The 16,168-nt window shown below is 46.2% G+C and overlaps 1 protein-coding gene across 15 annotated transcripts in view; it reads right to left on the bottom strand.

The window, feature by feature from the left end:
• vps13c (vacuolar protein sorting 13 homolog C) overlaps positions 1-16,168 on the bottom strand; it is a 112,745-nt gene that overhangs the window by 28,306 nt on the left and 68,271 nt on the right. For all 15 annotated transcript variants that reach the window (XM_061736650.1, XM_061736660.1, XM_061736668.1 and 12 more), the window contains 7 exons: positions 14,613-14,702; positions 13,500-13,655; positions 7,458-7,722; positions 5,951-6,111; positions 5,669-5,790; positions 4,768-5,065; positions 241-630 (listed from right to left, as the gene is read on the bottom strand). In XM_061736650.1, coding sequence (XP_061592634.1) covers positions 241-630; positions 4,768-5,065; positions 5,669-5,790; positions 5,951-6,111; positions 7,458-7,722; positions 13,500-13,655; positions 14,613-14,702 — 1,482 coding nt within the window. The remainder of the gene's footprint in view (positions 1-240; positions 631-4,767; positions 5,066-5,668; positions 5,791-5,950; positions 6,112-7,457; positions 7,723-13,499; positions 13,656-14,612; positions 14,703-16,168) is intronic.

Below are 16,168 nucleotides of genomic sequence, written 5' to 3'. Positions count from 1 at the left end.
GGCAAGCAATACCTGTCTGATTAAACCCCATCCACAATCTACATGTCAACAAAAATGATGAGACTAAATACAACACGCAGACAGAGCAGACGCACAAACACGTTTTCTTCCTTAAAACACTTCAAATAGTTCAATATCAGCAGACACTTACATTACCCAAAAATGTCCTGAACCTTTCGGAAATGTTCAAATGGATTTACGTCCATTGGACTGAAATCACCTGACTGAAGGTTTCCTCACCTTGCTCTTGCTGAACAGGTTCTTCTTCCTGAAAGAGAACAGGACCACGTCTCGGTAGTCCGACGGATGTTTGACGTTGATGTCCTCGGCCTGGTACTGCAGAACCCGCAGTGTCTTGTTGATGATCCAGTACGGGCTGAAGAGCGACAGCAGCAGGCGGCTCGCGCTCTTTGTCACGTGAACACTTATGTCCACCGTCAGGTTGGTGTCCGACTCACAGACCAGACAAACGGAGCAGAACTCTGGCATGTCCTGTTCCATCCTGAAGTGTCCGTGCCAGTCACGGCCCTGATACCGGATCAGAACCAAGGAAACGATCTCCCCTGAAACACGAGCGTTCAGCAGATCAGAAGATCCTCCTTCTGAAAGCTCGTAACAGTCCGGGCAGTTCTGTGGAGGGGGAGCAAAGAGACGTCTGAAAATACGTTGGCTCAGGTGGGTGTTTGGTCCATGATAGTGTGCAGTAAAAGCAGTTCAGGGTTGATCACAAGGGTTCTTGGGATGGACGTCTAAACCATAGACATTATATACGTAGACGCCCCATGGAGCTGCTGAGATACGTCAACGTCGCCGCCATATTGGATGTGGCAAGACTGTAAACTAATACAAGTAAATGGACTTATTTTCATAAAGCACCTTTCTACAAAGAAATGTACGTTTTACGTCTCATTTATTCATTCACACACGCACTAATATACTTGGGAAACAGTTAGGCACCAAAGATCCATCCATCCATCCATCCATCCATCCATCTTCTTCCGCTTATCCATTCCCGGGTTGCGGGGGCAGCAGCCTCAGCAGAGACGCCCAGACTTCCTTCACCCCAGAAACTTCCTCCAGCTCCTCCGGGGGGAGTCTGAGGCGTTCCCAGGCCAGCCGAGAGACATAGTCTCTCCAGCGTGTCCTGGGTCTTCCCCGGGGTCTCCTCCCGGTGGGACATGCCTGGAACACCTCCCTAAGGAGGAGGGACATGCCTGGAACACCTCCCTAGGGAGGAGGGACATGCCTGGAACACCTCCTTAGGGAGGAGGGACATGCCTGAAACACCTCCCTAGGGAGGAGGGACATGCCTGGAACACCTCCCTAGGGAGGCGTCGAGGAGGCATCCGGTACAGATGCCCAAGCCACCTCAGCTGACTCCTCTCAATGTGAAGGAGTAGCGGCTCGACTCCGAGCTCCTCCCGCGTGACCAAACTCCTCACCCTATCTCTAAGGGAGCGTCCAGCCACCCTGCGGAGGAAACTCATCTCTAAGGGAGCGTCCAGCCACCCTGCGGAGGAAACTCATCTCTAAGGGAGCGTCCAGCCACCCTGCGGAGGAAACTCATCTCTAAGGGAGCGTCCAGCCACCCTGCGGAGGAAACTCATCTCTAAGGGAGCGTCCAGCCACCCTGCGGAGGAAACTCATCTCTAAGGGAGCGTCCAGCCACCCTGCGGAGGAAACTCATCTCTAAGGGAGCGTCCAGCCACCCTGCGGAGGAAACTCATCTCTAAGGGAGCGTCCAGCCACCCTGCGGAGGAAACTCATCTCGGCCGCTTGTATCCGCGATCTTGTCCTTTCGGTCACTACCCAAAGTTCATGACCATAGGTGAGGGTAGGTGTGTAGATTGACCGGTAAATCGAGAGCTTCGCCTTTCGACTCAGCTCCTTCTTCACCACGGCGGTCCGGTACACCGGCCGCATAACTGCGGAAGCTGCACCGATCCGCCTGTCAATCTCACGCTCCATCGTTCCCTCACTCGTGAACAAGATCCCGAGATACTTGAACTCCTCCACCTGAGGCAGGACTTCTCCACCCACCCGGAGAAGGCATGCCACCCTTTCCCGGTGGAGAACCATGGCCTCGGTTTTGGAGGTGCTGATTCTCATCCCTGCCGCGTCGCACTCGGCCTCAAACCGCCCCAGCACATGCTGAAGGTCCCGGTCCGATGAAGCCAAAAGGACAACATCATCTGCAAAGAGCAGAGACGAAATCCTGTGGTTCCCAAACCAGATTCCCTCCGGCCCCTGGCTGCGCCTAGAAATCCTGTCCATAAAAATTATGAACAGGACCGGTGACAAAGGGCAGCCCTGCCGGAGTCCAACATGCACTGGGAACAAGTCTGACTTACTTGGGAAACAGTTAGGCAACAAATATAATATATTTAATTTTCTCAGATGGCAAAAATAAGAACTTTATTGATCCCACATAGGAGTAATTCATGTTATATCAGCTATAGAGAACAAGGTAGTGCCGAAAAACAATATATATATATATACATACATGTATCCCCTCACAAAAATAAGAAAAATAGAGAAACATATTTTCTCATTAACAAAACAAATTTAAAATTTTTGAAATAACAAAATAACATATTTGAACCATTTTTCAGACAATAAAATAACTGAAAAAATCTGAAAAATTATTCAAATATGTTATTTTCTTACTTGAAAAATGTAAAATATGTTTATGTAAAATATGCTTTGTTGATGAGAAAATTTGTTTCTCTATTTTTCTTATTTTTGTGAAGAGGGTTATATATTGTTTTTCGGCACTACCTTGTTCTCTATAGCTGATAGAACATGAATTAAATGTATTATATTTAAATATATTATATTTGGTACCTAACTGTTTCTAAAGTATTTTAGTGCGTGTGTGAATGAATAAATGAGACGTAAAACGTAAATTTCTTTGTAGAAAGGAGCTTTATGAAAATAAGTCCATTTACTAGTATTAGTTTACAGCGCAGTCTTGAACATCCAATATGGCGGCGACGTTGACGTACGGCTCCGCGCTCGATGGGGCGTCTACGTAGATATGTCTATGGTCTAAACCAGGACCTCTACTACCCCACCAGGACCTGGGGCCGTGGGGGAGTTTAGTACGTCTCTGACTCATGGACCCAGGAGTCTCAGGCTCACTATATAAACATGTACGAAAAGAAAACGGATGGAACGATCTAATCAAACTCAAAGGAAAGCTAATAATGAGCCTCAAGTTATGCTAAAAGAGCTAGCTGGTGCTAACTCAGTGAGCCACATCAGAAACAAGGATGAGCAGACAGATTAGCTCAGAATGATTGTAAGGTAACATCATATGACCATAGCCTAATGAGTGATAAGCTAAGCTAAACGCTTATCTTAACGTAGTCATTGACATTGGATATGAAGTTGGATGAACAATTGGATTAAACAATGTAATCAATGTTAATTAGCATCGTAGGCTAACACAGGCTGAGCTAAAACAGCTAGCTCATGCTATACCAGTTTGCAACACAACATACAAGGACGGCTGGAGAAATTTGCTCAGAATTAATATCTTTTGCGTTAGTTAGCATCATAAAAAGCTAAATTGGGGAACCAGATGTAGGGTGGGTGTATTCCAACCAATTTCCAGGCTTGGTAGTTCATCCATCCACTTAAGGAAATTGTCAGCCAGTACAGAAGTCATAATAGTACAATATTTATGTATTTTCTGGATGCCTCACGTGCCTTTGATCGTATTCACCACGGTAAACTGTTCTTAAAACTACAAGAGAGAGGTGTCCCCTCATATCTTATAAGGATCCTACTGTTTTGGTATTCTCACCAAACTATGCAGGCTAGGTGGGGAAGGAGGGGGGGGGTTATCGCCTTTATTATTTAATTTATACATGGATGATTTATCTAAACAGTTCAATGAGTGTAAAACAGGTTTGCATGGTGGGGGAAAACCTTATCAATCATATGATCTACGCAGATGATCTAGTCGTACTGTCTCCGTACAGTGCTGGCCTACAGAAGCTACTACGGGTCTGTACTAAATATGGTTTTTCATTTGATATATTGTTCAATTCTAAAAAGAGTGTTGTTATGATCTGCAAAACTAAGGACGATCTGAAGCTTACCTTTCCCTCTTTTTCTTTGGCAGGAGAAATATTAGAGGTTGTAAAGAAGTTTAAATACCTGGGCCACATAATCAGGGATGATTTCAGTGACGATGATGATTTGCAGCGTCAGTGCTGTAAACTATATGGCCAAGCCAATATGCTGCAAGTAAGGTTCACATGTGTACAGATAATGTTAAAACAGCACTGTTTAAAACATATTGCACTCCGCTATACACCGCTCACTTGTGCTGCCATTATACCAGCGCTAAAATAAAAAAGCTACAGGTGGCATACAACGATGCTTTTAGAATTTTTCTAAAACTCCCTAGATGGACAAGTGCAAGTGAAATGTTTGTGACCAGTGATGTTCCCACTTTCCATGCTGTACTGAGGAATTTTATGTTTAGATTTATGTGTAGACTGAAGGAGTCAAAAAACGTTTTAATTATGGCCTTAACAGACGACACAGAGCGATACAAGGTTCTCCTCCTGTTTCTGGAAACACTGGAGGAAATGTTTGTATGTTTTTAACTAATTTGAACGGCACAAGTGAATCTCTTTCTCTGTCTTTGTATCTCGTTTTGTATTCTGGACCCAGTGTCTGCAAATAAAGTTTATATATATAATATCCAATGGCCCATGTTTGGATGAACCCCGGGTGTTTTGGCAGCGGCTGTACCTCCATCATGTAGCGGACCGTGTAGGGCAGCAGGTTGTGCAGCGTGGCCACCGGGTGGAGGTGGATGACGTAGGCGGGGTCCCAGTCCTCCTCGCCGTGGCTGGCGATGTGTCGCAGGTCGTCGGGGACGGCCAGCGTGCCGACCATCAGCGGCAGCAGAGCGCTGTCGGACGCCGGACACTGCAGCAGCGAGCGCACCTCGGAGCTGCGGTGCACCTGCTCCTTCCAGGCCACGCAGGCGGAGGACGGAGCGTAGCGGCCGTCCAGACGGCCCGCCGGACGCACAAACAGCTGACACCTGGAGGACGACAGGACAAACCCTCAACTCAGAGCTGACGCAAAACTGAACAAATACAGCGGAACCAGTCATCTAATCAGTCCAGCTGGAAAAGAAATACCGTATTTTCTGGACTATAAGCCGCTACTTTTTTCATAGGTTTTAAACCATGCGGCTTATACAAAAGTTTTCTATTTCTATTCTGTGGATTTTTCTTCCACCGCTCGGGGCGCTTTAACCGGAATTAGAATCAAAACTAAGACAAAATAAATGCAAACAAGAATAGGCTACTTTTCTTTAGCAGATAGAAGTAGAAGCAGATTTCAAACAGATAAATAGATAAATAGCGGTTATTTTCTCTTGGTTCTGTCCCGTTTTAATCAGCAAAGTTGCTGCCGTGTTAAAAGACACTGTTAGGAAAGGATCTATTTAGATAAAAACATGTACATCATTTACAGTTCAAAATCCTTCTGTACATGTAGTAAATATCTAATCTAACAACATAAATATATGCGGCTAAATATCTTTTTTTTTTTTTTTTTTTAAATAGAGCGGATGCGGCTTATATGCATGGAGGGATTGCTAATGGGGATCCTAATAAATAAACAAATAAACAAATGATACCTGTAAGCATCTAAGGTGACATGAAACTCTTTTTCTGGTTCCGCCTCTCCAATTTTCTGCAGACTTCTGGAAGCTGGACAGTATCTCAGGATGGTGAACGGCACGGAGAAGTGATTCTGAATCTGAAAAAGCAACAACAAATGTTAGGAGCAGTTTAAGACAGAAACATGTCCTATAGGGGCTTCTAAGAAACAAATGTATGATGCACAAGTGGTCTTGGGCCAGACAAATATGACTGTGGTTGTTTTGATCTGAAACTCCGTGTGTCTGTGGTCCTCTGACCTGCAGGGGGGAGCGGATGGTGATGACTTTGTTGCCCTCGGCGGCGTCGATCTGCAGCAGCACGGCTACGGCTTCCTGCAGCATCGGCCCGCGGATGTTGTAGAGGCGACGGCCGGGTTTGTCCACCGCGATGTTGGACATCTCACTGTATCCGGAAGGCACTGTGGATGCAGATATATGTCAATCCCAGACTGCATCTCTCTCAGGAACGCAGAGTCCAAGGGCCAATCCCAATCCCCCCCCCTACTTTCTACCACTAGCCCTAAAAATGAAGCCACAGGCGTAGGGCCTTGTAATGTTCCCTAGGGATTGGGACACCACTTGCTACGTCACTGCGTGGTTTACGTTCGGGTACGTAAGCGACTGCGTAGTTACGTTTGCACAAACGTCACACCATATCAGGAAGCCCAGAGATAAAAGCTGTTTTAATTTCAGCTGTAGCGCTGTTAATATGCCACTTTATTTATTAAGTTTTAATATTTTTCAGGCGTAAAAGTAACCGTTAAGATCCCCAACCTGGGCTCAGTTTATCCAAATAACGCCTGTTAAGAAATTTGCTCCCATGTTTTTGGAGATGAGAAGAGCTGCCGGCTCGGGAGCTGATTGATGGTTCCGCGTTAAATCGACACACGTAGGTTCTGCGTTGGTGTAACACGGAACCATAAATCAGCCTTTATTCTAGCGAGATCTGAAGATACAACGCAACAACGACCAAGCGAGTGATTATGTACATTCACTGAGTGAATATTATGAAAGTAAAATACAGGACTGTCTCAGAAAATTAGAGTATTGTGATAAAGTTCTTTATTTTCTGTAATGCAATTAAAAAAACAAAAATGTCATACATTCTGGATTCATTACAAATCAACTGAAATATTGCAAGCCTTTTATTATTTTAATATTTCTGATTATGGCTTACAGTTTAAGATTAAGATTCCAAGAATATTCTATTTTTTTTAGATAGGAAATTTGAGTTTTCTTAAGCTGTAAGCCATGATCAGCAATATTAAAATAATAAAAGGATTGCAATATTTCAGTTGATTTGTAATGAATCCAGAATGTATGACATTTTTGTTTTTTTAATTGCATTACAGAAAATCACAATATTCAAATTTTCTGAGACAGTCCTGTATATATTTCTCGCTAGAAATGTAATCAAAACACAATTTTATGCAGAAACTAACTCAAAATATTGATTTTATTCACTAAAATTTTGAAATGTCCGCCATGTTTTTTTGTTTGATTCAGTCTGCAAATGATGACGTAAAGCATTCTGGGAAATTTTCTCTAGCCCTCGGTCGGTGAGTCAGCATCTGAAATCCCTCGCTGTGAAGGGCTAGATTGATACACACTAGCCCTCGTTATGTCCACTAGCCCTACATGCAAAGAGGAATTGGGACACCACATTCCCTTACGGGAACACGCAAAATTTAGGAGTAGGGCTGAAAAGTAGGACTAGGGGGGGATTGGGCCTGGCCCCAACAGAAAGACGGGCAGGACTCCTGACCGATGGTGAGGTTGAAGAGGCAGCTCTCCTGCCGCTGCAGAGCCGACAGCTTTCCCCTGCGCAGCGGGTCAAAGGTGACGTGCTCCAGGTCCATGCTCTGATCCACCGCCAGCTCGTGGAGTTTCCCCGGAGCCGCGGCCCCCGCCGGCCTCAGGGTGGCGCCGTGCTGCAGGATCAGGGGGATTCCCAGAGCGTTTCTGATGGTGAAGGGGGCCTTCTCCTTCAGGGTGTGGTCAAACGCTGAGGCAGTGCCCTCTGAGAATGCCTGGAAAACAAAAAAAAGAAAACACGCTGACTGAACTGAGAAGTCTTTCTCACCAGTTAGTCGTCGTGTTCCACAGGGTTCAGGACTCAGGCCCCGTTTACACGGAGCAAAAACGGTGGTGTTTTCATGCGTTTTGGCCGTTCGTTTAAACGAAAACGAAACTCAAAGTCCCCAAAACCGATAATTTCTGAAAACTCCGGCCAAAGTGGAGATTTTTAAAAACTCCATCTTCACGTTTGCTTGTAAACAGAGAGGAACGGATATTTATACTTCAGAACGTCACATTATGAGACAGAAACGTCACCACACTGCAAAAACTCAAAATCTTAACAAGAATATTTGTCTTATTTCTAGTTAAAATGTTTTATTTTTAGTAAAAAAAAACTGAGAATAAAGTCGTAATATTTTGAGAATAAAGTCGTAATATTAAATATATTATAAATATATAAATATCAATTCAAAATTTCTGTGGAAAAATAAAACTCCACGCATTAGTTTAAAGACATTGCAGAAATCTAAAGAATATGGAGGTTTAGAGCTACCTAATTTTCAGTATTACTTCCTTGCCAATAAATTACAGTATATTGTAAAATGGTCAAAGGATCATCCTTTAGATAGTCAATGGCTGGACTCAGAGCAAGTGTTTTGCAACGAACTAGAAATCTCAGAGTTACCATTTATTAGTCAAAGTATCAAACGTCATCAATGTTTCAAAAGCATTAATATTAGCACAACTTTATCAGCTTGGTGGGAATTTCTTAAAGTAGCTAAAATTTCACTTTTTCCATGTGACCGTACACCCATATGGAACAACCCAGACATCGTGAAAAATGATAAAAAGATGGTTAACTTCGTTCAATGGAGAGATCAAGGAATACGGTATTTACAGCACGTAATTGTAGGAGGACAGTTTGTACCTTTCAATACACTTATGGTTCAATACGGAGTTAGCAGGAGTAAATTTTTAGAGTATCAACAACTCAAGGCCATAATAAATAAAACATACAAAATTAGACAATTAGACTTACAACTTCCCGCTAAGATAATAGATTTATTAAATCTAAGCAATTTAAAGTTGTTATCAAAACTTTACAGGTTAGTGTCTAAACTGGACGAGTCAGTCTCTCTCCCGATCTCCAAGTGGGAGGCGGATCTCTCTCTGAATACCGACCAGCTTTCTTGGTCACAAATATGCTTAAATACGTTTACTATGACTAAAAACCCAAACTTACAACTTATACAGTACAAAGTTCTTCATAGAATACATTATACTGGACAAAGGATGTTCCAGATGGGCTTTGTCACCTCTAATATCTGTTCACAGTGCACAGAGAACACCCCAGATAATTATATGCATGCTTTATGGTTCTGTACACCGGTACAGAGGTTCTGGAAGGAGATTTGTGAGGATTTATCCACATGGATCGACCACAGAATCCCAGTGTGCCCCACGGTGTGTATATTAGGTCACCTGGGAGACACTCAAATAGATCCTAATTGGACACACCGGGTTCTCACTGCCTTATGTATCGCAAAGAAAACCATTCTAGTAAATTGGAAACAAAAATCCAGTTTATGTATTAACCATTTTAGGAATCTTTTATCAGATCATATTAGTAGTGAGATAATGTCTGCCTCCACTGAACAACACTCGGCTGAATTGCACTCTCTGTGGTCCCCGATTGTTGGCCTCGTTACCTAGTGTGGGCGGGGGGGGGTGATCTCGTAGCCCTTGGGGTTGGGGGTCGGCTTGGGGGGTCTGGGGCGCGGGCCTCTGGTGGCCCCTGGGGGGCGGTGGGTGGGGCCGCGGGGTCCTGTCCCTGGCCGGTGGGGGCCTTGGGGGCCTGTGGGGGGGGGTACCTCATGGCGGTGGGGGGGGTGGCTGGGGAGGGCTCGGGCGGGGGGCGGTGGCTTGGGCGTCTCCGGGCCTCCTGGGGGGGGCTGGGCCGTGGACGTGGGGGTCCCACCCGGAGGGCCCGGTCCTGCCTGGGTGGGGGGTGGCTGTCTGCGCTGGGGGGGCATTGCTGCCTTGGTCCTCCGTCGCTGGGCGGGGGCCAAGTGCCCCTGCGGATGTGGGGACTCCGTGACCCTTGGGGTGTCCGCCGGGGTGGCCTCGGGGGGGGGGTGGGGCCGGGTCCGGAGATCGGGCCTCCCCTGACCGGGGGGTGCACGGGCGGGCGCGGCGGCGGGGGTGGCGCCATTCCCAGGTATCTATGTCTTATGTTGTCAGTATGAATGGGAGGATGTTGGACCGTTTCCCCCTCCGTCTGGGGGCTCCGGCGGCTCCGGGGGCGCCCGTGGAGGTACGGTGGGGCCCTGGCCCGGCTCGGGGGGCCGGCCCCCGTCTACTGGATGGCCGGTGGGGGGACGCGGGTGTCTTATCAGGGCCGGCTTTGCTGGTCCTGCCTCCTGGCTTCGGCCTCCGCTCCCCCTCTTGCCCCCCCTACACGATTCATACGCACATAGGCGAAAGGCGGGGGGTCCGGGTCGTGGGGGGCACTGTCCCGCGTGGCCCGGCACTCCCCGCCTCACGGTTTTAACAGCAAACTAGACACTGCACATTCAACACTTTATAAATACACTTGACAAGGACACGTAGTTCGGGAGGGGGGGGGGGTCGGTGTCAATCGATACTTGGCCCTCCCTCCTCCCTGTTTTTATGGCATTAATCACATGCACTCAACACAAGGGGCGGGAGGGGGTCCCACATCACCCGCGTTCCCTCACCGGCCTGGGCCTCGGACGGGTGGGTCGGGTTACCCGGGCCTGGCGGGGCCCGCCGTGCAGCCTGGGGTGCCTTCTGGCGGTGCTGGACCCCCCCGGGGAGGGGGAAACGGTGCGTGATTGTATGTCTGTGTCGGTGAGAATGCGGTATGGAAGGGTCCTGCCATGGAGGATTTGAGCCTCAAAAACTTAATAATTTATCAATATTATATTATACAAAGATGGTTATTATTATTATTATTATTATTAGTATTATTATTATTATTATTATGTATAGTATATTATATTATTATTAGTATAGGTATCGGATAGGTGAATGGATGAATGAATGGGATGCCTGGGTCTGGGGCCCTCCGTTGTCGGGCCTGCGCGGGTGTCGCCTTGTTGGGGGGTTCCCTCTCTCCGGGCCCGTCTCCGGTCCCCCCCGCTGCCTCTACGGCGGGGCGCCCCTCTGGTCTTGGAGGGCCACTTTCGTGGGGGACTGGTGCGCCTGCCCGCGTCGGCGGCCGGGGCGGCTCTGTCTCTCCGGGCAGGCTGGCCCCCTGCCGGGTGGGGGTCGTTGGCCTGAAGGGTGAGGGCCTCCTGGCCGCGTGTCCGGCCCGGACCGGGTGGCCGGGGATTGCCTGGGTCGCGGTCCGCCGCCGCGGGATCCCTGGCTGCTTCTTTCCGCGCCGTGGGGGCCCCGCCCGCGGGCCCCCTCGGCCGCCGCCGGGCGGGGGGGGGGCCTCGCAGGCGGTGGGTTGCCTCCCTCCTACTTCTCCCCTCTGTGGGGTTTGCCGGTGGCCTGGGTTCCGGGCTCTTCCTTGTCGGCCTCTGGTCTCGCGGGTGGCGGGGTCGCTCCCCCCCCCTCCCCCACTATAGATACACTTCAGGTGGAGCTTTGTTTGGTTTATTACACACACACACACACACACACACACACACACACACACACACACACACACACACACACACACACACACACATACACACATATAGTCATTTAGTCACATGCACACACACACACACACACACACACACACACACACACACACACACACGCACACACGCATGATCATATACATACACACACACACACATAGACATACACACTGGCTTGTTCACCTGCATGCTGACTCTGGTTTTTGGGTTTAGGTAGCGGTAGCGATAGCTTAGCTCAGACTGCGATCAGATCTCGAGATTTGGGTCGATTGCTGTTTGTGTTTTGGTTGGCTCCGTGCCGGTTTCGTGCTTTGTTTGTGGTTTTTTGTTGCGGATTTCCGGTGCTTGGCGTGTGTCTCCGTGTGTTCCTGCTTCCTGGGTTGGCAGTGGATGTCGTCACCCCCCTCCCCCCCCACCCCCTCCCCCCCCCCAAAAAAAAATAAAAAAAAAAAAAAAAAAAAAAAAAAAACACTGGGTTTGTATGTGTATATTTATGTATGTGTACGCATATGTGTGCGTATATATATGTATATATTACATATAGTAATAATGCACATATATACACTTTTGGTTTCTACCGTCATGGTATCAATCAATAATATGTGTGCAGACAAGGTAAAAAAAAAAAAAAAAAAAAAAAAAAGGAAAAAAAAAAAATAAATAAAAAAATAAATATATAAATATAACTTCACAAGATGCCCAATATTCTTCATTTTAACACAGGGAGAAGACTGCTCTTCCTGTTAGAGATATCATAAATTATATTCTCATAATATTATGACTTTATTCTCATAATATTACGACTTTATTCTCATAAATTACGACTTTATTCTCGTAATGTTACGACTTTATTCTATAACGACTTTATTCTCGCAACATTATAGCTTTATTTTCATAATTTTACGACTTTATTCTCATTATATTATGACTTTATTACTTTATTCGTAATTTCCAATTTTTTTTTGTCTTAGTTTGGCCTTAAAGTTATTCTATGCAACTTCTGAGAGCTAGCAAGATTTGAAAGTGGCGCCTCCTCTAAGCCCCGCCCCCCCCCGCCCCCACCCACGAGCGCTCCGTCCAAAGCCTTGCCCCCACAAACACGAACACGCATACGATTATTAAACATTTTGGACAGCACATTTACAGCAAAACTACCCCATGTCTCATTCACCTGTAAGCGAGGCCGGTTTTAGGGGGGGTAGGGGGGGGGGCTGTGCCCACCCAAACGTGCATCCTGCCCACCGGCGTCTCCATCCCGGAGAGTGCCGGTGCGGCTGGCGGAGCGCTGCGGTGCCGTGCAGGCTCTAGAGCCAATGCTACGCCGTAGGCTACGGCGTACCCTACGGCGTACCCTACGGCATACCCTACGGCGTACCCTACGGCATACCCTACGGCGTACCCTACGGCGTACCCTACGGCGTACCCTACGGCGTACCCTACGGCGTACCCTACGGCGTAGCTGTGACAACAGAGCCTGCACGGCACCGCAGCGCTCCGCCAGCCGCACCGGCACTCTCCGCTCTCGCCGTGATGGAGACGCCTACATTCCCACGGACCCCCATACTGCTTCCGAGCCGGAGCTGCTGCGGCTCTTCACGGCTGCTGCGGCTCTTCGTGCCCCCGCGGGCTGCTGCTGCAGGAGCTGCTGCTGGGCAGAGAGTCCTGCAGCAGCAGCCCGGACGGCTAACGGCTCTGCTCCCCGCTCTCACACACACAGCGGGACCGACCCGCTCTGGAAATAACTACTGGGGGTCCGTGGCAGAGGGGAGGGAGGGGGTTACACTGGGACACTGTGAGCCCAGGAGGACCCGTAGGAAGTGGACACGGCGGGCTGGAAGCGAGTGCGCGCATGGGACAGGGCGGGGGGGCGTGATTTAAAATGAAGGCATCTGATTGGTTCTTTCCCTTCCTGGACCTGGACCAATCCGTATCATTCGGACCGAATGGGCGGGGCTTAGAGGTGCCTCTTTCAAAATTCTTGCTAGCTCTTCCACATCAGGGAGAATACCTTTAATACTCCGTTGTATTATACAAACTGATGTGATTTGAATGAAGCGGGTGATGAATGTAAACGGAGGGCGCCCTCTGCTGGAGCAGGTCGTCTCCATCCATCCTCCTGGGGGGGGTGTTACCTTGGTGAGGTTGTGGAACACATTGAGACAGCACTTGGAGACGGTGATGTTCATGGTGTCCTTGGAGCAGATGTTGATGGAGGTGCGAGGTTCAGGGAGGAGCAGGAAGTCGTCTCCATGAACCGGACTCTTGTCCATGACTGGGTTGTTCTTCACCTGCAGGGCCGGAGCAGAGCAGAGCTCAGCATACATGGAGGAAGGTCAGAGAGGATTTCATACAGTTATCTATATACAGTACTCTTAAATTAAATACTTACCTGCTGTACTCTACTTCCCTTACTTTTTAACAACTTGTGGTTTTTATTATTTTACCTTTTTTCTTATCATTTTATTTCATTTTATGTGTTATTTAAGCGTACTCTTAAAGGGGACCTATTATGAAAAACACGTTTTTTGTTGCTTTAACATATATAAAGTGGTCTCTGTAAAAGGTATCAGTTTATGCAACAATCTGGATACAGAAGCCAAAGAATGCAAATCAAACATTACATTAAAAAGAAAAATAAAAGCCAGTTTGATGAAGAAATATCATGATAATTGTTAAGTTAGGTGCGTTTTCTTTTTTTCTCTCTCTCTTTTTAGTATCATTGTCGTATTTTTTTTCTTTGAATCAAAAAGAACACGACTATCTGTGTTTGACGACAGCTATTTTGTTTTATTTTATAACTTTGTTGTAGTTTTTTTGTTTATTTTCTTTTTAGCCTTGCTGCTCGTTGCATGTGTACATAGTAATAGGGCCATGCAGGAGAACAAATATTTGAGAGGGGAAGATTTTTTTTTATTGTGCCCTGCGAGAAAAAAGTTGAAATGTCCAGATTAATGTCGAAAAGTGGAAATTTCTTGAATAAAGTGGAAATTTTGAGAATAATCGACTTTTTTCCTTAACATTTCGCCATTTTTCCACATTTCAACTATTTTCTCGAAGTGCATAATGAAAAAAAAAATCTTCCTCCTCTAAGATATTATTTTTATTTTTCTCCTGCCTGGCCCTAATACTCTTCCGTACATGTGTGTGGTGGTTTTCAGGTAGATGTATTTTCCAGAGGGGATTGGGAGCTCTACGTGGTAGATAATGCAGAGCACAGTTATATCACGTGGAGCTGCCGTCGTCACCTCCAGCTCCAGGTTCCACCGGCGTCGGCCTCCGTCCACCCGTTCAATCAGCGGCTCCCACACCGCATGGATCTCGTTAAAGTAGTTCACCTGCACACACGACAAGGGACACCGTCAGACGGAGGAACAGTCGCTCTAACGCTGTTTACACTGAATGAAGAATAAATCTGAACTATAGATTGAGAATCAAGTTTGAAAAGAAGGTCAGGAGTCGGAGCCAGGATCAGGTTTAGGATCAGGTTTAGGATCAGCAAGTTCAGTTTGAAGATGTGGGGAAGATCAGAATCAGGATCCCGGTGAGAAACAGGGAGAGGTTCAGCTGCAGGAGGACAGTCATTATCTGGGACGGGCTGATCACAAAGAGATCACCGTCAGGATTAAGATCAGGAGCAGAAACTGGATTAAGAGGTATATATATATATATATATATATATATATATATATATATATATATATATATATATAGATATGAGGGGTGTAAGAATATATCGTGCCACGAAATGTCGCGATACAAAAACGTCAAGATACATGTCGTGGAGGTGACAAACTGTATCGCGATATTGGATTATTAATATTAATCTATTGTGTTGACTAGCAACGCGCAGCGTATTGGTGCAGTGGGATCACGTGACGACCGCGCCTCGACCCGCGGACCAAAATCTTCCTCCGTACCGTTTTGGTCCCGATCACGGGACTCTTGCAGGTTTTGAGCTCTGAACTTTTACTAATGTAAGGCTGGTGTAGAGTTAAGCCTTACCTTATTAAATTAAACCTTTTTGGGGTGGTGAGTAGGATAAACACGGGGAAACTTCTGCTGAGTTCCAGTGTACTTTAATGTCCCTCAACAGTGTAGGATTTTAGAACATCAACACAGCACCTAGTGCCGTACTGTGGCGTATCACTCCGCCCAATCTAAAACAGACTAATCACTACAGATAAACTGACTAGTGTCATTATAGTCCCTGATTTACATCAGAATATAAAGAATATATTTATAAAATAATGAACCCTGAATGACCAAAATAACCTTCTTAACAAAAATAAATCTCCTCTTACACTTATAAGGTGAGCATGAATCAATCTTTTTTATGATGTAAAATTGTATGTATTTATTTACTTTTATTTATTTATTTAATTTTAGTTGTTGAATTTCTGGAAAAGAAAAAAGTCAGATCATACATGAGAGAAACTATTCAGTTTGTGGCTAAATATTTGTACTTGTATGAAACTGAAGATGCATAATGCAAACCTGACATTTACTTTTAGTTCAGTTTGTGGAAAATGGTTGGTCTGGCTTTCTCTTTAAAACTTAAACAGTTATAAAGCTTTACAAACTGTAACAATACGGCAAACGCACAGCATTGTTTGGTGTTTTGTGTCTTTTAAATAAAAGACAATTTTTGTATATATATATATATATATATATATATATATATATATATATATATATAAAAATGTAAATGCATCTAGCAGTACGTCACTTCTCCTGTGATGGAAACAGAAGGCTCAGAATCAGGTTGACGTGGCTCATGCGTGAAACTGGGGATCAGGATCAG

The sequence above is a fragment of the Cololabis saira genome, chromosome 2, assembly GCF_033807715.1.
Source record: "Cololabis saira isolate AMF1-May2022 chromosome 2, fColSai1.1, whole genome shotgun sequence".
In the NCBI taxonomy this organism is placed as follows: domain Eukaryota; kingdom Metazoa; phylum Chordata; class Actinopteri; order Beloniformes; family Belonidae; genus Cololabis; species Cololabis saira.
Note: the sequence above shows the minus strand (reverse complement) of the source record. Positions and strands in the feature narration are given on the sequence as shown.